The sequence below is a fragment of the Ailuropoda melanoleuca genome, chromosome 14 (assembly GCF_002007445.2).
Source record: "Ailuropoda melanoleuca isolate Jingjing chromosome 14, ASM200744v2, whole genome shotgun sequence".
In the NCBI taxonomy this organism is placed as follows: Eukaryota; Metazoa; Chordata; class Mammalia; order Carnivora; family Ursidae; genus Ailuropoda; species Ailuropoda melanoleuca.
In genome coordinates, this window is record NC_048231.1 from 50,008,403 (window position 1) to 50,027,964 (window position 19,562).

Consider the following 19,562-nt stretch of genomic DNA (forward strand, 5'->3'; position numbering starts at 1 on the left):
AGAGCTCAGATTACAGACACAAATGCTGATAGATGGCTACTGCTATTGTTATGAGAAATTAGCTTTCCTTTATATCCCACTCAGGATTCTTGCATCTCCTGCCAGCATCCATGAAATTGATCAGCTTGCAAGAAGGATAGGGCACAATACAATCTCAGATTCTTGATGGTTTTTTACAAGGCAATTTCTATTTTCACTATTCTTCTTTTTCTAATTTTTCTACAACCAACATGTATTATATTACTTGAATAGTAAAATAAAAATTTCTCTATTATCACTTTGATGTAAAATAATGAGGTCTGAATTATGTTGATGAAAAGGATAAGACAGGTACTTAGGAGGTTAAATGATTAATATCCACTCTCACACTTCATGAATTTAACCTAGGTTTTAGATTTTCATAGAAGATTTTATCAAAGATGTTTTTTTCTACAAACCATAAATACTAGCTTATAGCTGAAAACAGTACAAAATAATTTCTAAACTAAAATCAATGGAAAAAATCCCACAGATTGCACTGAAAGGATAAAATATTTGAAGAACTGTGAGTAGATGTTTTTGATGAACTCCTATCGTAATATTTAATGAGGTAATGAGAGTACTTTATATTAAATTTATACTGCTATAGAGTGTGATTATTATTTAAAATTATGCTCTACTTAAATGCATTTATAAGAAATTAAATTTTGGTTCAGGTTATTAAGTCAGGATCTCATAACAGCACTAGTCTGTGTCATATTAAACTAAATAAGGTCTCTATCAGAAGAACTGTATATTCATTTCTAAAACTGTATGGGAAGAAAAAACTCATAAGAAGCTTGAGGCTGGCTTCTAGGCCAATCACTCACTAAGTTAAATATCGACTTAAAACTCAAGAAAACCACTTCTAACAACAGTTTTCCATGTCAAGCTGCTCAGAAATCCTAAAACATGGCCATGAGCACCATGCATATTGCTTCAGAAGAGCTTCTGACCCTTACCCAAACAAACAAGTATGTGATCTTGAAAAAGCAGAGTGACTGAAAAGAGAATGAGAAGAGTTAAATATATCACTTTGGGTAAACCAAAAATTAATAAATGAAAAACCTAATAGTCTGTATTATTCTTCCCATTTATTATATAATTCTAATGATTAATAAATTCTTAACTTACCAAAGAAATGTTTTTAACAGAAGTATGTTAGTGAAAAGTGTTTGCTTTTTGCTAGTTGTTTCTACACTTTTATGAAGGCAATGCTTAGCCATTACTGTATATTTAGTGGCAGCTTTCAAAAGATACATACAAAGTACCTAGGAAGAATAAAAGCTTTATCAGCCATATAAATTCAACCCTCCAAATGATATCAAGCAGCCCAGATATAATTTCACAAATGCAACCTTTCCTATATTCAAATATTTAGAAATAAAAGTTCTCATTGTCTCCTCAAATCTAGCACTGCATTCTGTCCCTACAACTCTACTGACGTAATACTTTTACCAAGCAAAATCATTTTAAGGTATCTCAACTGACAAAATCCAATGGTCTCACCCTTCCTGTTAACCTCTGTGGCATTTGGCATACAGACTCCCTTAGCTACTCTACTCTGTTTAGCCTCTCCTGGTTCTCTCTGACCACATTTCCTGTCTCTTGGCGACTCTTAAAGTATTCGAATTCCTCAGAGTATACTCTCCTTCATTCTCACTCCACTATCTTTGGGTGACATCTCCATAATGATAAAGTTATTTTTCCACTAATCCTCATATATTTATTTCCAATGAGCTGTTTTGAGCTCTGGATTTATATCTAACTGCCTATTAATACTTCCAGTTGGATATTCCAATGGCCAACTCAACAAGTACAAACCAAACATTCTTCTCAAAACAACCCATTCCATTTCTTGGATTCCTTCTCAGGGAATAGTAGTTCAATCAACCTCAGGGTGGACCCAGATTACTTTTTCTACATACTCAAGTTTAATTCATGCAACATCTTTTAGATCTGCCAACTTCTTTCTATTCTCATAGCCACTGCCCACACTATCTTTTGCTTGGATTTTTAAAATAACACTCTAACTGCTCTCTACCATGGCCCTTCCCTTTTGACTCAATGGCTACAGGATAAATTTCAAGTTCCTTGGCAAGACACATAAGGCCATAATGAACCGACCCCTGTCTAATGCTCATCTTCTACCCTCCATCCTCCACAAGGTACATCCTAACTTTACATGTACTGCTCTAATGTTAAGATTCATGTCTTTTTTACATCTTGGACTGTCCTCTGCTTCCACTTTCCTGCTGGCCACATACTCATTCATCTTTGAGAATTCAGATTAAGTATCTTTTCTACTGTGAAACTATCCCTGAACCCTGTACAGTCGATTGCTTCTCTCTTTTTTGTCCCATTACTGTACACTCAATACTCCATTAATGTGCTTCTTACAATGGTAGAGCAATTCTCAAAGTATGGTACCTGAGACCATTTCAGAGGATCTGCAAGGTCAGAAATATGCTCACAATAACCCTAAGGTAATACTGTACCTTGCTCATTCTCTCAAGAATACATACTGAGTTTTCTAGAGACTACAGGACAAGTAATATCCAAATACCCTGCATGCAGAAGCAGATGACAATTTGGTAGTCTTCTGTTAAATCAGACATTAAAGATACGTGCAAAACCAAAGACACTCTTCTAATATTTTTTGTTTTGGAATATATAGTTGTTTTCCATAAAAATATATTATGTGTGTATTAAACCAGTTAATATACATTTAATTTTTTTCTCAGTTCTAATTTCTGATATTGTAAATATCAACAGATGTACCCACATTTAAAAAGCTTTTGGGATATTTTTCCCCAAAAAAATTATATTTACTTATTTGAGAGAGAGAGAGAGAGAGAGAGAGAGAGAGAGAGAGAGAGAGCGTGCGCACAAGCAGGGGGAGAGGCAGAGGGAGAAGTAGAAGCAGACTCCCTGCTGAGCTGGGAGCCTGATGTGGGACTCAATCCCAGGACCTGGAGATCATGACCAAAGGCAGACGCTTAACCATCTGAGCCACCCAGGCGTCCTTTTTTGGGATCTTTGATTATGTTGAAGGGGTCCTGAGAGCAAAACATTTCAGACAAACAGGAAGACTAATTAGTTAAGAGTCTTCATAAAGATTTAGATCATGCTTAACCACCTGTTGTTTTATTCTTAGTATCATAAAAGAGTACATAACACACCAGGAATCCCATAGAAGGTTTGTTAGATAAACTAATAATGGAATCATTCTGCTTAAGATTTGTCACATTTGGTACATTAAAATACATTTGGGGAAACTTGTCTATGGTGGAGTGAAGATACTGGCAACTTATCTCCCCAAGAAACAACTATAAATCTAGACAATTGTCAAAAATAACGACTTCAAGGCTCCAGAAATTGAAAAAAAACAAACAACAAACTGAGCAGCTTTTTTTTCAAGAAAAACTGCTTAACTATGGATAAGAACAGTGAGTATCTTTGGCGTTCTTGCCTGGGGAATGCTTTCATTCCCTGGCTGATGCTTAGTTTGCATGAAGTGCTACTGGGGTGGGGTTGGCAATGAAAACTAGCATCTTTACTGCCAGAGAGTGTCAACTTGAATTGGTATAGAAGGCCAAAAGCCCACACCCAGCTGCACTGTTTACAAAAATAGCAAACAGGGTAGGAAACAACTGGAGGGGGCAAAACACATAGTCCTATTAGCCTAAGGTTGTGTTCCTGCTGCAGAAGAGCAGCAGCTAGTGAATAAGCCAGAAATATACCAGGGAGACTGCAGAAATGAGAGAGCCATAGGGTGTACCCGGTAAGACTTGCTTGCACATATCCTTGGCTGAGTGGGAAACCTATGTCAATGTATAGGGAAGATCTGAGAAGGGCTAAGCTCTCCATATATCCTTCACTGACTGGGGGATTATATGTGAGAGAGGAAATCTGGGAGGGTCCAAGCTCTCTACATATCCTTAGTTGACTGCACACAAGCAAAAGGAAGACCTGGGTGAGCCCAACAGAAAGTAAATGCCAGGGAAGATCTCAAAAATGCCTGAATGGGGGCGCCTGGGCGGCTCAGGTCATGATCCCAGAGCCCTGGGATCACGCCCTGCATTGGGCTCATTGCTCAGGAGGGAGCCTATTTCTCCCTCTCCCTTTCCCTCTGCCTGCTTTTGCTCTGTCAAATAAATAAATAAAATCTTAAAAAAACAAAACAAAAATGCCTGAATGTTGAATGCACTCCCCAACACACAGGCAAGTCTGTCAGTAGAAGGTGGAAGTCTTACTGGCTCCTGGTATTTGAGTACAACCTCTGATCAATCCACTGCTGCTGACTAATCTACACAGACACAGGGGTAACCCTGTGGAAGCAAGACTAAAAAAGAAAAAAAAAAATGGATACCAGTGGTCAAGAAAAATACTGAAGATAAATTCCTAACATTCTATTATAAATTAATTTAAAAACTTAGCAACAGTTAAAACTTTCAGGTGGGAAATAACGAGAACCCAGAATTGCAGAACTGCTACAGTACATATGACCCTAAATTATCCAGTTTTCAATAAAAATTATGACATACAAGAAAAAAGGAAAAAAGTATTTAATAGAAATTTCTCTGAGTAAGCCGAAATACTAGATTTAACAATTATAAACTAAAAAATTAAAGTATGACAATAACACCTTATCAAATAGAAAATACTAAAAAGAAAAATTACAAAAAGAGCCAAATGGAAATACTGGATTTGAAAAGCAAGAGTAACTGAATATGCAGGAGAAAGAAATGTTCAACAGCAGATGTGAGAGGGGAAAAAAAAAAAAAATATTCCAAATTTCAAGAAACCTTTAATCTACAGATCTAAGAAGCTCAAGAAACCCCAAATAGAATAAACAACAGGGAAATCCTAAGCACATGACAGTCAAAGAGTTCTGAGAAGCAATAAAAAAAAATTCATCTTGACAAGGGTACAAAACAGCTGACTTCTTATCAGAAACAGTTAAAGCAAGAAAGAAGTAGGGTGACATTCAATCAAATTTTCTTTAAAAAAATCAGCTAAGAAATCTATACCCAACAAAACTGCCCTTTGAAAACAGTCACCAAAGACCACAATTCTATGTATAACTCAATTTGTATGAAACATCCAGAACAGGCAATTCTACAGAGACAGAAAGTAGATTAGTGACTGCCGAGGGCAGTGGGGGTTGGGGACAGAATGAGGAGTGAATGCTGATGGATACACAAGGTTTCTTTTTTGGGTGAAAATGCTCTAAAATCAATAGTGGAGATAACTGCACAACTGTGTAAATATACTAAAGACTACTGAATTGTACACTTTAAATAACTGAATCATATGGTATGTGAATTACATCTCAATAAAGCTGTTTTTAAAATACAGCAAAACCAAGATATTCCTAGATCAATGGAGACTGAGAAATCTAATCATGGCTGAAGATCTGTCTTTCAGTAAATACTGAAATTCTTTTTTTTTTTTTTTTAAGATTTTATTTGTTTGACAGAGACAGAGACAGTGAGAGAAGGAACACAAACAAGGCGAGAGGGAGAAGCAGGCTTCCTGCTGAACAGGGAGCCCGATGCGGGGCTTGATCCCAGGACCCCGGGATCATGACCTGAGCTGAAGGCAGACACTTAACCAACTGAGCCACCCAGGTGCCCCTGAAATTCGTAAAGACTGTAAGGAAATAACAACCAGACAATAACTTCAGTGTATAGGAAGAAGAAATTAAGAGTAGCAAAACTGGTAAATTTGTAGGTAAAAACTGTATGAATATGTATTTCTCCTTTCTTCTTTTATTTCTTTAAAAGATTGTATAAAACTGTAACAGTTTATTTTGGGGCTAGTAACAAATGTTGATGAATCTATAGATAGATACACACAAAAAAAGGGAGGAAATGGAGCGATACAGGAACAAAGTTGCTATATTTTACTGGAATTAAGTCAATATTAATTTACAATAATTAGATGCATGTTATAATCCAGAGATCGATCTCTTAAGATTCTAATTCAAGAAATCAGAAATTTAAGTTTAAGAAATCAGAAATTTAAATAGTACACTGAAAAATATTTAGAATACAAAAAGGCAGCACAGACGGGAGAAAAACAAAAATATATGAAACATATAAGAACACAGAGCAAAATGGCAGATATAAATCCAACCCTATGAATAATTATATTAAATGTAAATGGATTAATCATTTTAATCACAAGGCAGAGATTGCCAGTGCAATCAGGCGAGAAAAAAACAGAAGTATCTATATTGGAAATAAGTAAAAGTATCTTTATATGGAGAGGACATGATCCCATGTGTAGAAAATCCTAAGGAATCCACAAACTTTTAGAACCAATAAATGAGTTTAGTAAGGTCACAGAATACAAAATCACTATATAAAAATCAACTGTATTTCTAAAAACTAGCAATGAAAAATCCAAAATGAAATTAACTACAACAGCATCCAAAAGAATAAACCACTAATAATTCAGCAAAAGAAGTGCAAGATTTGTACACTAAAAACTATAAAGTGTTGCTCAGGGAAACTGAAGGTCTAAATAAACAGAGATATTCAGCGGTGATGGACTGGAAGACATACTGTTAAGATTTCAATACTACCCAAACTGATTTATTCAACAAAATCCCCATGGGTTTTTTGTAGAAACTGACAACTTGTCTGGAAACGTAAAGGACCCTGAATAGCCAAAACAGTTTTTGAAAATGACAAAGTCTGAAAACTTAAAATTCCTGATTTTGAAAGCAGACTTGGGGTTGCCTAAGGGTTGGGTGGGAATAGGGACTGAATGCAAAAGGGCATGAGGATCATTTAGCAATTATGAAAATGGTGTAAACTGGATTGTGATGATGGCTGCACAACTTAATAAGTTTACCATGAATCACTGGATAAATGAGTGAATTTTAAGAGTATATAAATTATATACCTCAATAAAGCGATTTAAAAAAAAAGACTTGTACATGAATGCTCATTGCAGCTCTATTGGTATTGGCCAAAACCCAGAAACATTTCAGATGTCCTTCAATAAGAAAATGACTTAGGGGGAAGAAAAGACTTAAAAGGAAAACAGAAAAACAAAAAGGAAAATTCAAAGATAATGTGTAAAGTTAACTAGATAAAGGAGAGTGAAAGCAGTTAGGAGACAATTGTAGAAATCTAAATGAAGGTTTTGAGGGCTAAATTAAATAGGAATGAAGAAGGATAGATGTAAAAAGAATCATGGGTCACTGGCAATGACTAATAAACAACAAAAACTGTTAGCATTTATTAAACACATATTATGAAACAAGCACTGCATTAGGCACAACACTTACGCCATTTCACTGCAATTCTCTAAAGTACTCTTGTCCTCCATTACAGAGAGAGACACTGAGGTTGGAATTATCCAAGGTTAAAGACATGGAAAATGCAACCACTACCGTGTATGTGTGTTTTACTACTGGGAGTCAGGAGGTGGAGAAAATAATGCCAAATGATTGTGAGGTCTTGGATTTTTTTTTTCCACCCCCTCTCAATGATTATTTAAGTAAATATGCCATATTAATAATTGTGTTATCTCAGGGAATGAAAAACAATCTTATTCCTAGGAATCCAATTTAATTCTAAAGGATTTAGATAAATGGTTTGGATTTATCTGGCATCCAACTGCTTTTTATTTTATGGGTAATTACTAAAAATATTAAACGGGGAGTTTTTCTCAATTCCAAAAGAGTCAACACATCTTTAGTATAATCATATACCTTTCTTCCATATGGTTTTTCTACCATATTGCTGTCACTGTCAGAATTTTCACTCTGAACTGGTTTTGTGAACCCAGATTTGGGCATCTTATAGCTGTTCAGCTAGCTTCTTCTTTTATCAGTCTTCTCATCCTGGATCTGTAAAGAATGGATATATAAGGGTTACTTGTATACATATGCAATGAAACCTACTTACAGGTATATATCACAATTAATGCAATTTGTTATTCTCTATGTCTCTGTAAGTCCTAGCCTAAATTAAGTTTTCATTTAAGAATTCGAGCTTCTAGGGACGCCTGGGTGGCACAGCGGTTGGGTGTCTGCCTTCGGCTCAGGACGTGATCCCGGCGTTATGGGATCGAGCCCCACATCAGGCTCCTCTGCTGTGAGCCTGCTTCTTCCTCTCCCACTCCCCCTGCTTGTGTTCCCTCTCTCGCTGGCTGTCTCTCTGTCAAAAAAATAAATAAAAATCTTTAAAAAAAAAAAAAATACATTCCACAGAAGAAAACTGCCAGAGTTCAAATAGTTCAAATCTTTCATTTATAGAGGAGGAAATAAACCTAAATAAAGAAACTTTGGTACTACATACATGAGGCAGTTTACCCTGGGATCATTCAACTGTTTCAACTATTACCATATAAATAGAATAATTTAAACAAAGCACTGCCCTCAAAACTAGCCTTGTGTAAATCTTACAGAGTTAAAAGTTATGAGTCATATATAAAAAAAAATCTGACTCAAAAGCAAAATGGATCTGCATAGTATCAACAGGCATTAGTCTAGGTGAGACTATAAATATAAAGCACTATCTCCTTTGTAGATCAAGCAAAGCAAGTTACTAGTGAATGTAGGACTGTCAAATATTTTTAAAGAAAATTATACATAGCAACAATATTCTATTAATAGACTATATGTGAGAAAAAGCTTACATTATCTTTCAATAACTTTATTTGGAAAATTTCAGAATAATAAAAATCAAAATTAGATTCTAAAAATATTACTTCCATCAATTAACACTAAGCATTTAAAATATAGTTAGGTTCTGAGCCCATGTTATATAATGTAACTGCTAGAGCCAACCAATATACAAACTATACACGGGATAATCAAAATCACATTAGGTAAACTAAAACAGAATATCTTAAAATGTACAAATAACCAAAACAGAAGGTGGGAAAAGAAAAACTGAGGAATGAAAACAGAAGGAACAAACAAAACAATGACAGACCTAATCCAAAATACCAATACTGATATGAAATGCAAATGGACTAACCACACCAATTAGAAGAGACTGTCAGATTGTACACCTGAAACTACTGTAACACTGTATGTTAACTAAACTGGAATTAAATAGACAAGTGGAACAGTCAGACAGAAAACTGAAAGAAAAAAAAAAAGGGACTATCGGAAGGGGGAAAATGACCATACTATAAGCTAGTAATGAGAAATTTACTTCAAATGTATAATATAGGTAGGTTAAAAGTGAAAGAATGGAAAAAAGATACACCATGCAAGCACTCATCAGGAAAGCTAGAGTAACCACAATATCAGACAAAACAGATCTCAGAGCAAAGGGGAACTTTACATATTACACACTGATAAAAGGATTAGTTCACTAAATGTGTATGCAACTAACAACAGAGCTTCAAAATACAGGAAGCAAAAACTGACAAAACTGACAGGACAAATAGACAAATTTATTATTAAAGTTGAAAGCTTCAACTACTCTCAATAAGACAGAAAATCAACAAGGATATAAAAGAACTGAAAAATGCCATCAATTCAAGTCAACTGGGTCTAACTCGCATTTGTACAAAAATCTGCCCAATAACAGGGAAATATTCATTCTTTTCAAGGGCACAAAGAATATTCACCAAGATAGGCCATGTCATGGGTCAAAAACAAACACTAATAAATTTATAATAATTGGGGTGCCTGGGTGGCTCAGTTGGTTAACCACCCGACTCTTGATCTCAGCTCAGGTCTTGATCTTAGGATTCTGAGTTCAAGCCCTATGTTGGGCTCCACAATGGGTGTGGAACCTACTTAAAACAAACTACAGATCAATATAATAGCTCATGATCATATACCAAAAAACCTTCAATAAAATGTTAGGAAATTAAATTCAGCTATATATATAAAGGACAATCCACCATGACAAGTGGGATTTATCCCAGTAATTGAAGGTCAGCTTAATGTGTGAAAATCAATCTATGCAATTCACTGTATTAACAGACTAAAAGCGAAAAAACAAATGACAGTCTGAACAGATACAGAAAAGGCATTTGATAAAAGTTAATACTCATTAATGGCAAACAACTCCCAGTAATAGAACAGAACTTGAATGCTTTCTTTGTCTCCTAAGATAAACAATGAGACAAGAATGTACACTCTCATCACACTTCATCATCTCTCCCCCCGGCTTTACTGAGGTATAACTGACAAACACTGTATATATCTAAAGTATACAATGTGGTAATTTTATATATATGTATTCCCTGTGAAATGATTACCACAATCAAGCTAAATAAAACATCCATCATGTCACATAATTAACATTTTATCTGTGTGTAGTAACAGCACTTAAGTCTATACTCGCAGAAAATTTCAAGTATATAATACATTATTAACTATAGTCACCATGCTGTACATCTCCCCATTTCCCCCAATCCCCAGCAACCACCATTCTACTCTTTGCTTTTGTGAGTTCATTTTTAGATGCCACACATAAGTGAGATCATACAGTATTTATTTTTCTGTCTCTGGCTTATTTCACTTAATGTAATGTCCTCCAAGTTCATCCATGTTGGCACAAATGGAAGGACTTCCCTTTTTTCAATGGCAGAATAATATTCCATTGTAAATACAAAGACCATATTTTCTTTATCCATTCATCCTTCAACAGACTGATTCTATACTTGGCTATTGTGACAAATGCTGCAACACACATGAGTAAAAATATTACTGTGGGGTATTGATTTAATTTCCTTTAGATATATACCTAAAAGTGGGATTGCTGGATCAGATAGCAATTATATTTTTAATTTTCTGAGGAACCTCCATGCTCTTTTTCCATAGTGGTGCACCAACTTACATTCCAACAAGAGTGTATAAGGGACCCTTCTCACCATACAGTCACCAACTCTTGCTATCTCTTGCCTTTTTAGTGACAGCCATCCTAATAGGTGTAAGGTGAGATCTCATCATGGTTTTGATTTGCATTTCCCTGATGATTAGTGATGTTGAGTTGAGCACCTTTTCATATACTTGGCCATTTGTGTGTCTTCTGGAGAAATGTTCAGGTCCTTTGCCCATTTTTAAATTGAGTTTGTTTGCTATTGAGTTCTATATATTTTGGACATTAATCCCTTACCAGATGTATGGCAGAGAGAGATGTACTTTCTCTCATTCCAAAGGCTGCCTTTCCATTGTTTCCTTTGCTGTGCAAAAGGTTTTTAGTTTAATGTAGTCCTACTTAATAAAAAATTCCTGGAGTGCTTGTTAAAATACACATTTAGTGAGTTTGAAACAGAACCAAGAATTTGTACTTTTAATAAGTATCCCAGTGGTTTTTATCATTAGGAAAATGTGAAAACAAATTAAATGAGTATTTTTACTGATATTATAAAAGATCTCATTAGAAAAGGATTCATTTCATTAATTTTAGACAGGGGATTTCTCTACTATATTAAACCATATATATACACAACATGTATACATGTGGGTGTGTGGGATATCATCTTAATTTAAAAAATAACTACATTAAGCAGCCTGAAATTCTCATTAAAATTTTACAACTGTCATTTTCTTTCTTCACAGGATAACTCTTTGTGAGAATACTTTAACTCACAAGATTGATCATAAAGAGTATTCAAATACTGGTATCATACTTATTCTACTGATTGTTACTTATGCCATAAATGCTCCATAGCTTTCTTCTCTTAGACTGATCTGTTTCCATTTTTCTGGGAAGTATATGCAGCAACTATTAGTTTCTTTTCATTGCCTCTTAATTATCACCTTTAATACTGGCTTCTCTGGAAGTTTATTTTTCCCTCCACTCTAGATAGAAAATTTGTTGCTTACTCAATTACTGTCCTCTGTAGATTGCTGGCAAACCACAGGATATATTTCTTTCTTTCAGATTATAAGCTAAAAAATGACTGAAGTTTTACACAATTCTTTACATTTAAAAAGAACTTTTTTTTTTAAAGGTTTTATTTATTTATTTGACAGAGAGAGAGAGACAGCCAGTGAGAGAGGGAACACAAGCAGGGGGAGTGGGAGAGGAAGCAGCAGGCTCCCAGCGGAGGAGCCTGATGTGGGGCTCGATTCCAGAATGCCGGGATCAGCCCTGAGCCGAAGGCAGACGCTTAGCGACTGAGCCACCCAGGCGCCCCTTAAATAGAACTTTTAACAGCTTTTTCCAAACTGATTTTTTCAAAGCCTCCTTCATTGGGATCTCTAGAAACTGCTTTAGATGTGGGGCGGGGGTGAGGGATGGGAAGGAGAATCACATAACTGGAAGGAAACTACTGTATCTTAAATCTCTTGACCTATGTAAGGTGGTATCCATCTACCTTATCCAATCCTTTTTTCCAGTAGAAAAATATATTCTATAAGCACACTTTCTTGGATTACATATGCATTTGCTTTAGCAAAAGGAGTCTGACTGACTCATTTTTGGGACATTATATAATGCATGCAATCCTAAAAAGTCCAATTATCAGAAATTTGCCAAAAACTATTGATAAAAATGCTTATCACTATCCGCAATGTGAAGTTTAACCAAGCAAGTTAAACTAATTTAGACAGTAGCAATGTCACTAAACTAATGCTGTTATAATTTAATAACAAGAGGAGCAGATTCGAACAACACAGCTAACTCGACAAGAATAATGATACAGATAAGCATCCTTCTTGCAGACTGAGGTAACTGCAATGTCAAGTCTTGCTTGAAAGTCAGACTTCTAAGTATAACAAAACTGATTCTTTAGGAAACATTAATAAGTTGATCTTTTTTGTTTATGACTTACTCTTTATCCTAAGGCTAACAATTTGGAGAAAACTTTATCTTCCTAGCAGAGAGTACAAATAATCAAGAAGGAAATAAGCCTTGGGAGAAGTCTGTAGGGAAAAGCTACCCAACATGACAAAACAAGAGAGGGTTAAAGGAAAAAATCCAAGAAGAGAGAAAAGACTGGTAGACTTTTGGCAAGATAGGGAGGAAAGAAAAAAAAACCAAAACCTCTAGTTAGTAGTATGGCTAGAAGAGAATTTTGAAGAACAGAAGTAGATAATGGAATTTGTGAAGTTATATGCTATGGACATAAAAGATTACATAAAGTAAGAGTGAAAATCTACAGAAGTGTTCCTCTAAAGAAACTAAAGGAAATTCTGTATTTTGAGAACACTTTATAGTCTTATAGTATTCAGTGAGCACTGGATCCTCAGAAATGATGCTTTAAACATTATTTTTTTGTTAGCTCTAGTACTCTATCTTCCAGTTGTAAGTCTAGTCACTCTGTTTTCCAACTATAACTTTGACTTCAAAATTCCTCATAGGGGTATCACACAATGCCAGAATTTGTCTTTAGCTTCTATCTACAAAACAAGAAGATACCAAACTCAAAGTTTGTCAGCAAATCTTTCCCAATTAAGTAATCAGATATGCTTAGCTTTACTACTACAGCTCCATACTTACTTGGCAATTAGTACTCATTCTGTAAGAGTACATTTTTACCAAGGTATTGGTGGCAGGAAGAGGGGAAGCTTTCCTCTAAGTAGGCTAAGACAGGCAGAAGTTTAAAACAAACAAAAAAGTCAGGGGGTTAAAAACACCCAAGAGAAAATAAGCAGAATAAAGTACTGAAACCAAAACTTGGTAATGGATTAATACAGACTACATGGATTAAAAGTTAACTGAAGGGGCGCCTGGGTGGCACAGCGGTTAAGCGTCTGCCTTCGGCTCAGGGCGTGATCCCGGCGTTATGGGATCGAGTCCCACATCAGGCTCCTCTGCTATGAGCCTGCTTCTTCCTCTCCCACTCCCCCTGCTTGTGTTCCCTCTCTCGCTGGCTGTCTCTATCTCTGTCAAATAAATAAATAAAATCTTTAAAAAAATAAAAAAGAAAAAAAAAGTTAACTGAAATCTAAACAGAGATGCAACAAGCTGACATTTTATAAAATGGTTTCTTTCCTCACTTCAACCCTGTCTAAACCGACTTTTAAATTAAAGACAATCAAACTGCACTGGCATTTGTTTTTAGCTTTGATGAGATCCTCTTTGATTCACATTACTACTTCTAGAACATTTCAATTTACTCAAAATATGCTGTTCTTTTAGGCTTATGCCACCGGTAATTCAAACTTGCCTGACTACCAGAGGCAAAGCAGAATGGTTTATTGTTGTTGTTGTTGTTTTTTTAAAGATACAGATGTCTAGCTTTATCTTTAGAACTACTGAATCAGAATATCTGGGAAGGCAGATAAATACCACTTTTTAAAAAGCTGCCTTTAGTGGCTGCCGGGGGCTGGGAGAAGAGAGAAACAGGTTTTTTTTCGGGTAACTAAAAATGTTCTAGAATTAGGTAATGGTGATGGTTGCACAACATTATGAATATACCTAAAACCACTGAATTGTACACTTTAAAATGGTTAAAGTAGTGAATTATATGTGAATTTTATTTCAATTAAAAAAGGTCCCTGGTGGTATAGCTTAACAATTCTGAAACTACTAGACAGTTGAACCCTGAGCAACATGGGTTTGAACTGCACAGGTCCATTTATATGTGGAATTTTTCAACGATTATACATTAGAAAAATTTTTGAGATTTGCAACAATCTGAAAACACATAAGATCTATACAGCCCAGAAACAGTGAAAACAGAAAGAGTTAGGTATCCCATGTATGCATAAAATATGTAGAAACTAGTATCTTTTACCATTTACTACCATAAAATATACTGAAATCTGTAATAAAAAACTGTAATTTATCAAAATGTACACATGCAGAGACGGTACATGGTACCATTTGCAGTCAAGAGAAATGAAAACAAATGTAAAGATACAGTATTAAATAACTGCATAAAATTAACTGTAGCAGACACATCTTGTACTACTGTAGTAATTTCACAGCCACATCCTATTGCTACTGGTGGGTTCAGTATTGCAAGTATCCACTTAAAATGTTGTGTCATGCTAATCATCTCTACATAAATTGTGCACGGCATTAAGAAGTGATCTCTTGTGGTTCGCCCTATTAGTAAGGAGTTAAAAGTAGTTTTTAAATAAGGACTTTTTAAGGAGTTAAAAGCTATATGTGGATTTTTGACTGTGTGGGGAGTTAGAACCCCTAATCTCAGCATGTTGTTCAAGGGTCAAGTGATCTTGTATTCTGGAAGTGAACACTTAAGTAAATGGATAATGAATGGTAGGAGCTATGGTTTCACTGCTTGAGTGGGAGACTGCAGAAAGGCAAGTTAGGAGAAGGCTAAAATGTGGTAATGAATTGTTTGAGAGAGTATGAACTCACATTTAGCTTAATGCACACACAGATGGTTTCATAAAAAAGTATTTATAGATATGCATAGGTAGAATTAGTTTACACACATAGATTTCCTTCTTATGTCAGCTAGCAAGCCCAGGAGCAACAACAAACACCCCAGTAGCAAAGAGAACACCTAACACCAAGATCTTGGTTACTAGTGCCTTTCTCCAAAGGAACTAGGGCTTAGAAAAATGGCTGATCCTAGGATTGAGACAGGAAATATACAAGGTGAGTCTGGAGACTTGTACTATAAAGTAAGGAACTCCTCAAAAAATGTACATAACTATATAAACTCAACAATGGGAAGGTGTCACATGAAAAAGGTCCCAACTGCTAAAGATGGAACATTTTGAGCAAAAGAATACATAAGTAAAGTGGTACTGGGTTATAACCCAAGATATAAATAATCTATGTCCATCCTGATATAAATGATGGAACAAATTAAAAAATGGGAGAGAACAGACAAATTTTCCATGCAGAATTCCAGGTAGTTTATATAGATACTCTGCTCTCAAGGAAGTGAAGCATTACTTCCCACTCTAAGTGTGCGTAGCACGGAGTGACTTCCTTCCAAAGAATACAGTTCAGAAAGAGGGGAAACGAAGAAACTTGAAAAACCTGACAAATAACTATCTCAGCAAAGAGAATTAAGTTAGCATCAACAGTGATAAGTAATGTTGATAGTGTGTACCCCTGATGTGATGAAAACGGCACTTTACCTAGCTGGTCTTCCTCCCTAACACATATAACCCTAGTCTAATTACAAGAAAAATAGAAGACAAATTCCAATAGTGGGGCACCCTACAAAAATACCTGACCCATACTCCTTAAAACGGTCAATACCATCAAAAACAAGGTAAGTCTGAGAAACCATCACAGCCGAGAAGAGCACAGGAGACATGATGACTAAATGTAATGTGGCATCCTGGATGGGATTACTAGAATAGGAATATGACATTAGGTAAAAATTATAGAAATCTGAATAAAGTATGGACTTTAGTTAATAATAATGTATCAATTACGACAACTGTACCATGCTAATGTAAGATAGTAATAACGGAGAAAATTGGTGTGAGGTATATAGAAATTCTATGTTGTCTTTGTAATTTGTCTGTGAATCTATAACTATTTTAAAGTAAAATGTTTACTTATAAAAAAGTTCCCGAGGTAATTTTAATGATTTGGGAACCATTAAATAACTTTTTCTTCTACCCTTTTTACTGCAAACATCTACATACCTCCCAGTTACTTTACCTCATACTGACTTTTATCTCTTAACAGCCTTTACTTCTACCTCAAATCCCTTTCCCATCATGGTTTTCTTCAAAGTTCATGTCTACATCCCATCTCACACTCTGATCCCTTAGGTTCTTGGAGTTCTCACTATCAAAAACCTTTTCACCCCAGTTAGCCACTACTCCATTTTTTTCTCTTCAGAATTTTGTTAGTATCCTTTGCCATTTTTCTACTGTGGTATTTATCATTTTTCTATTGTAAAGGCAGAAAAACGATGCTGTCATTTTTGTTACACACACACACACACACACACACACACACAGGGATATCTCAGAGATACTGTGGGTTTCATTCCAGATTACTGCAATAAAGTGAAAACTGCAATGAAATGAGTCAAATGAATTTTTCAGTTTTCCAGTACACATGAAAGTTAATGTTTTATACTACTCTGTAGTCTATTAAGTTAAAAAAATGGATATACCTTAATTAAAAAAATAACTTTCTTGCTAAAAATGCTAACCATCATCTGAGTTTCGAGCTGTAATCACTGATCACAGATCACTATGACAAACAATGAAAAAGTTTGAGGTATTGCAAAAATTACCAGAATGTGATACAAAGACACAAAGTGAGCAAATGCTGTTGGAAAAATGGCAGACAGACCTGCTGGACACACGGTTGCCGTAACATCCAATTTGTAAAAAAAAGCAGTGTCTGCAAAGCACAATAAAGCAAAACACAATAGAACAAAGTATGCCTGTGTATACATGTAATTACATGTAATTTAAATTTAAATGATAATAATTTAAATTGTGGTTAAATTATAGTAATTACAATTATGCATATATAATTACATATAACTTAAATTTAAAATATATATAAAATTTAAATTGTGGTGAAATATACCTAATATAGAATTTACCACTTTATTTTTATAGAGGTATAACTGACATGTAACAGTTTCAAGCGTAAAACATAAAAATTCAATATTTGTATATATTGTGAAATGATCACAATAAGTCTAGTCAACATTTGTCACCATACAGTTGCAAATTATTTTCCTTGTAATGAGAACTTTAAAGATTTACTCTTAGCAACTTTCAAATTTGCAATAGAGTGTTATCCATGCTGTATATTATACTGTCACCATGCTGTACATTACATCTTTATGACTTTTTTTTTAATCTTTTGACCTCCTTTACCATTTATCCCTCCTCCAACAACCACTGTTCTCTGTATCCATGAACTTGTTTTCTTGATCAATTGTTGTTGCTGTTTTTTTTTTTCAGATCCCAAATTTAAGAGAGATCATACAGTGTTTGTCTTTTTGTCTGACTTATTTCACTTAGCACAACTGTCCTCATGGGGCACCCATGTTGTCGCAAATGGCAAGATTTCATTCTTTATTGCTGAATGATATTCCTGTGTGTGCGCGCGCGCGCGTGTGTATTGTAGGGGCCAAAGTAAGGCCACCCAAAATCTACCACAATGACACATTGATTATTTTGAATTGCAGCTACTTGGGAAACAGTGCAAGGACACTTACTCTTTTGTCCCCTAAAAGCAGGAAATATATCTCCCATATAAAAGGCACCTTCCCTGCACTAAATGAAAAGGCATCCTTATCATCAGAGATAGGGACTTCAAAAACAAAAAAGCTGTAGAAATCAATCTACTACCTCAGCCCAAATTTCACTTAGAATTCCTATTAAGTTCCCGAACATGTTTTCTTCATCCACTCAATTCATCACAAATATATTCTTTGTCTAAAAAGTATAAAAACTGCCTACCTTGCTCATTTCGTGGATCTCATTTCATTATTGGGCTTCTATGAGCACATAATAACACTTTGGGTTTTTTCTCCTGTTAATGTGTCTCACGTAAATTTAATTCTTTGTCAGCTGTAAATCCTTAAAAGTGTAAAGAAAGAATTTTTGCTTCTCTATTGTATATACCATAACTTCTTTATCCATTCATCCATCAGTGAACGAACAGGCTCTTTTTATATATTGGCTATTGTAATAATGCTACAGTAAACATGGGGATCCATATGTATTTCCAAGTATTTTTGTTTTCGTTGCATAGATATCCAAAAGTGGGATTCTTAGATAATGATAGCTCTATCTTTAATTTCTTGAGGAACCTTCATACTATTTTCCATAGTGGCTATACCAATTTATATTCCACCAACAGTGCATGAGGAGGGTTTTCTGCTCTCCAAACCTGCATCAATACTTACACTTCCCGTGTTTCTGATAATAGCCATTCTAACAGGTGTGAGCAGATATCTTATTGTGATGCTCATTTACATTTCCCTAATGATTAATGATGTTGAGCATTCATGTACCTGTTGTCAACCTGCAGGTCTTCTTTAGAAAAGTGTCTATTCAGATCTGCTTCTCATTTTTAAAATGGATTGTTTCCTTTTTTGCTAGAGCTGTAGAAGTTCTTTATATTTTCTAAATATTAGTCCCTATCAAATATATGATTTACAAATATTTTCTCCTATTCTGTAGGTTGCCTTTTCATTTTGTTGATGGCTTCCTTTGCTGTGCAAAAGCTTTTTAATTTGATGTAGTCTCACTTGTTTATCTTTGCTTTTACTTTTGGTGTCAGATTCAAAATAGCATTGCCAAGCTGGTACGGCCACTCTGGAAAACAGTGTGGAGGTCCCTTAAAAAGTTAAAAATTGAACTACCCTATGACCCAGCCATTGCACTACTGGGTGTTTACCCCAAAGATACAGACGTAGTAAAGAGAAGGGCCATATGCACCCCAATGTTCATAGCTGCATTGTCCACAATAGCCAAATCATGGAAGGAGCCGAGATGCCCTTCAACAGATGACTGGATTAAGAAGCTGTGGTCCATATATACAATGGAATATTACTCAGCTATCAGAAAGAACGAATTCTCAACATTTGCTGCAACATGGACGGCACTGGAGGAGATAATGCTAAGTGAAATAAGTCAAGCAGAGAAAGACAATTATCATATGATTTCTCTCATCTATGGAACATAAGAACTAGGA

General features: G+C 35.2%; 1 protein-coding gene across 7 annotated transcripts in view; it reads right to left on the reverse strand.

Moving 5' to 3' along the window:
- Positions 1–19,562, reverse strand: part of ANKRD12 (ankyrin repeat domain 12) — a 120,735-nt gene that overhangs the window by 79,759 nt on the left and 21,414 nt on the right. For 5 of the 7 annotated variants that reach the window (XM_034642165.1, XM_002917586.4, XM_011222858.3 and 2 more), the window contains exon 2: positions 7,748–7,885. In XM_034642165.1, coding sequence (XP_034498056.1) covers positions 7,748–7,834 — 87 coding nt within the window. In that variant the 5' untranslated portion in view covers positions 7,835–7,885. Of the gene's footprint in view, positions 1–1,152; positions 1,290–7,747; positions 7,886–19,562 lie in introns of those variants that run through there. The other 2 variants (XM_034642166.1, XM_034642168.1) reach the window with 2 other exon arrangements.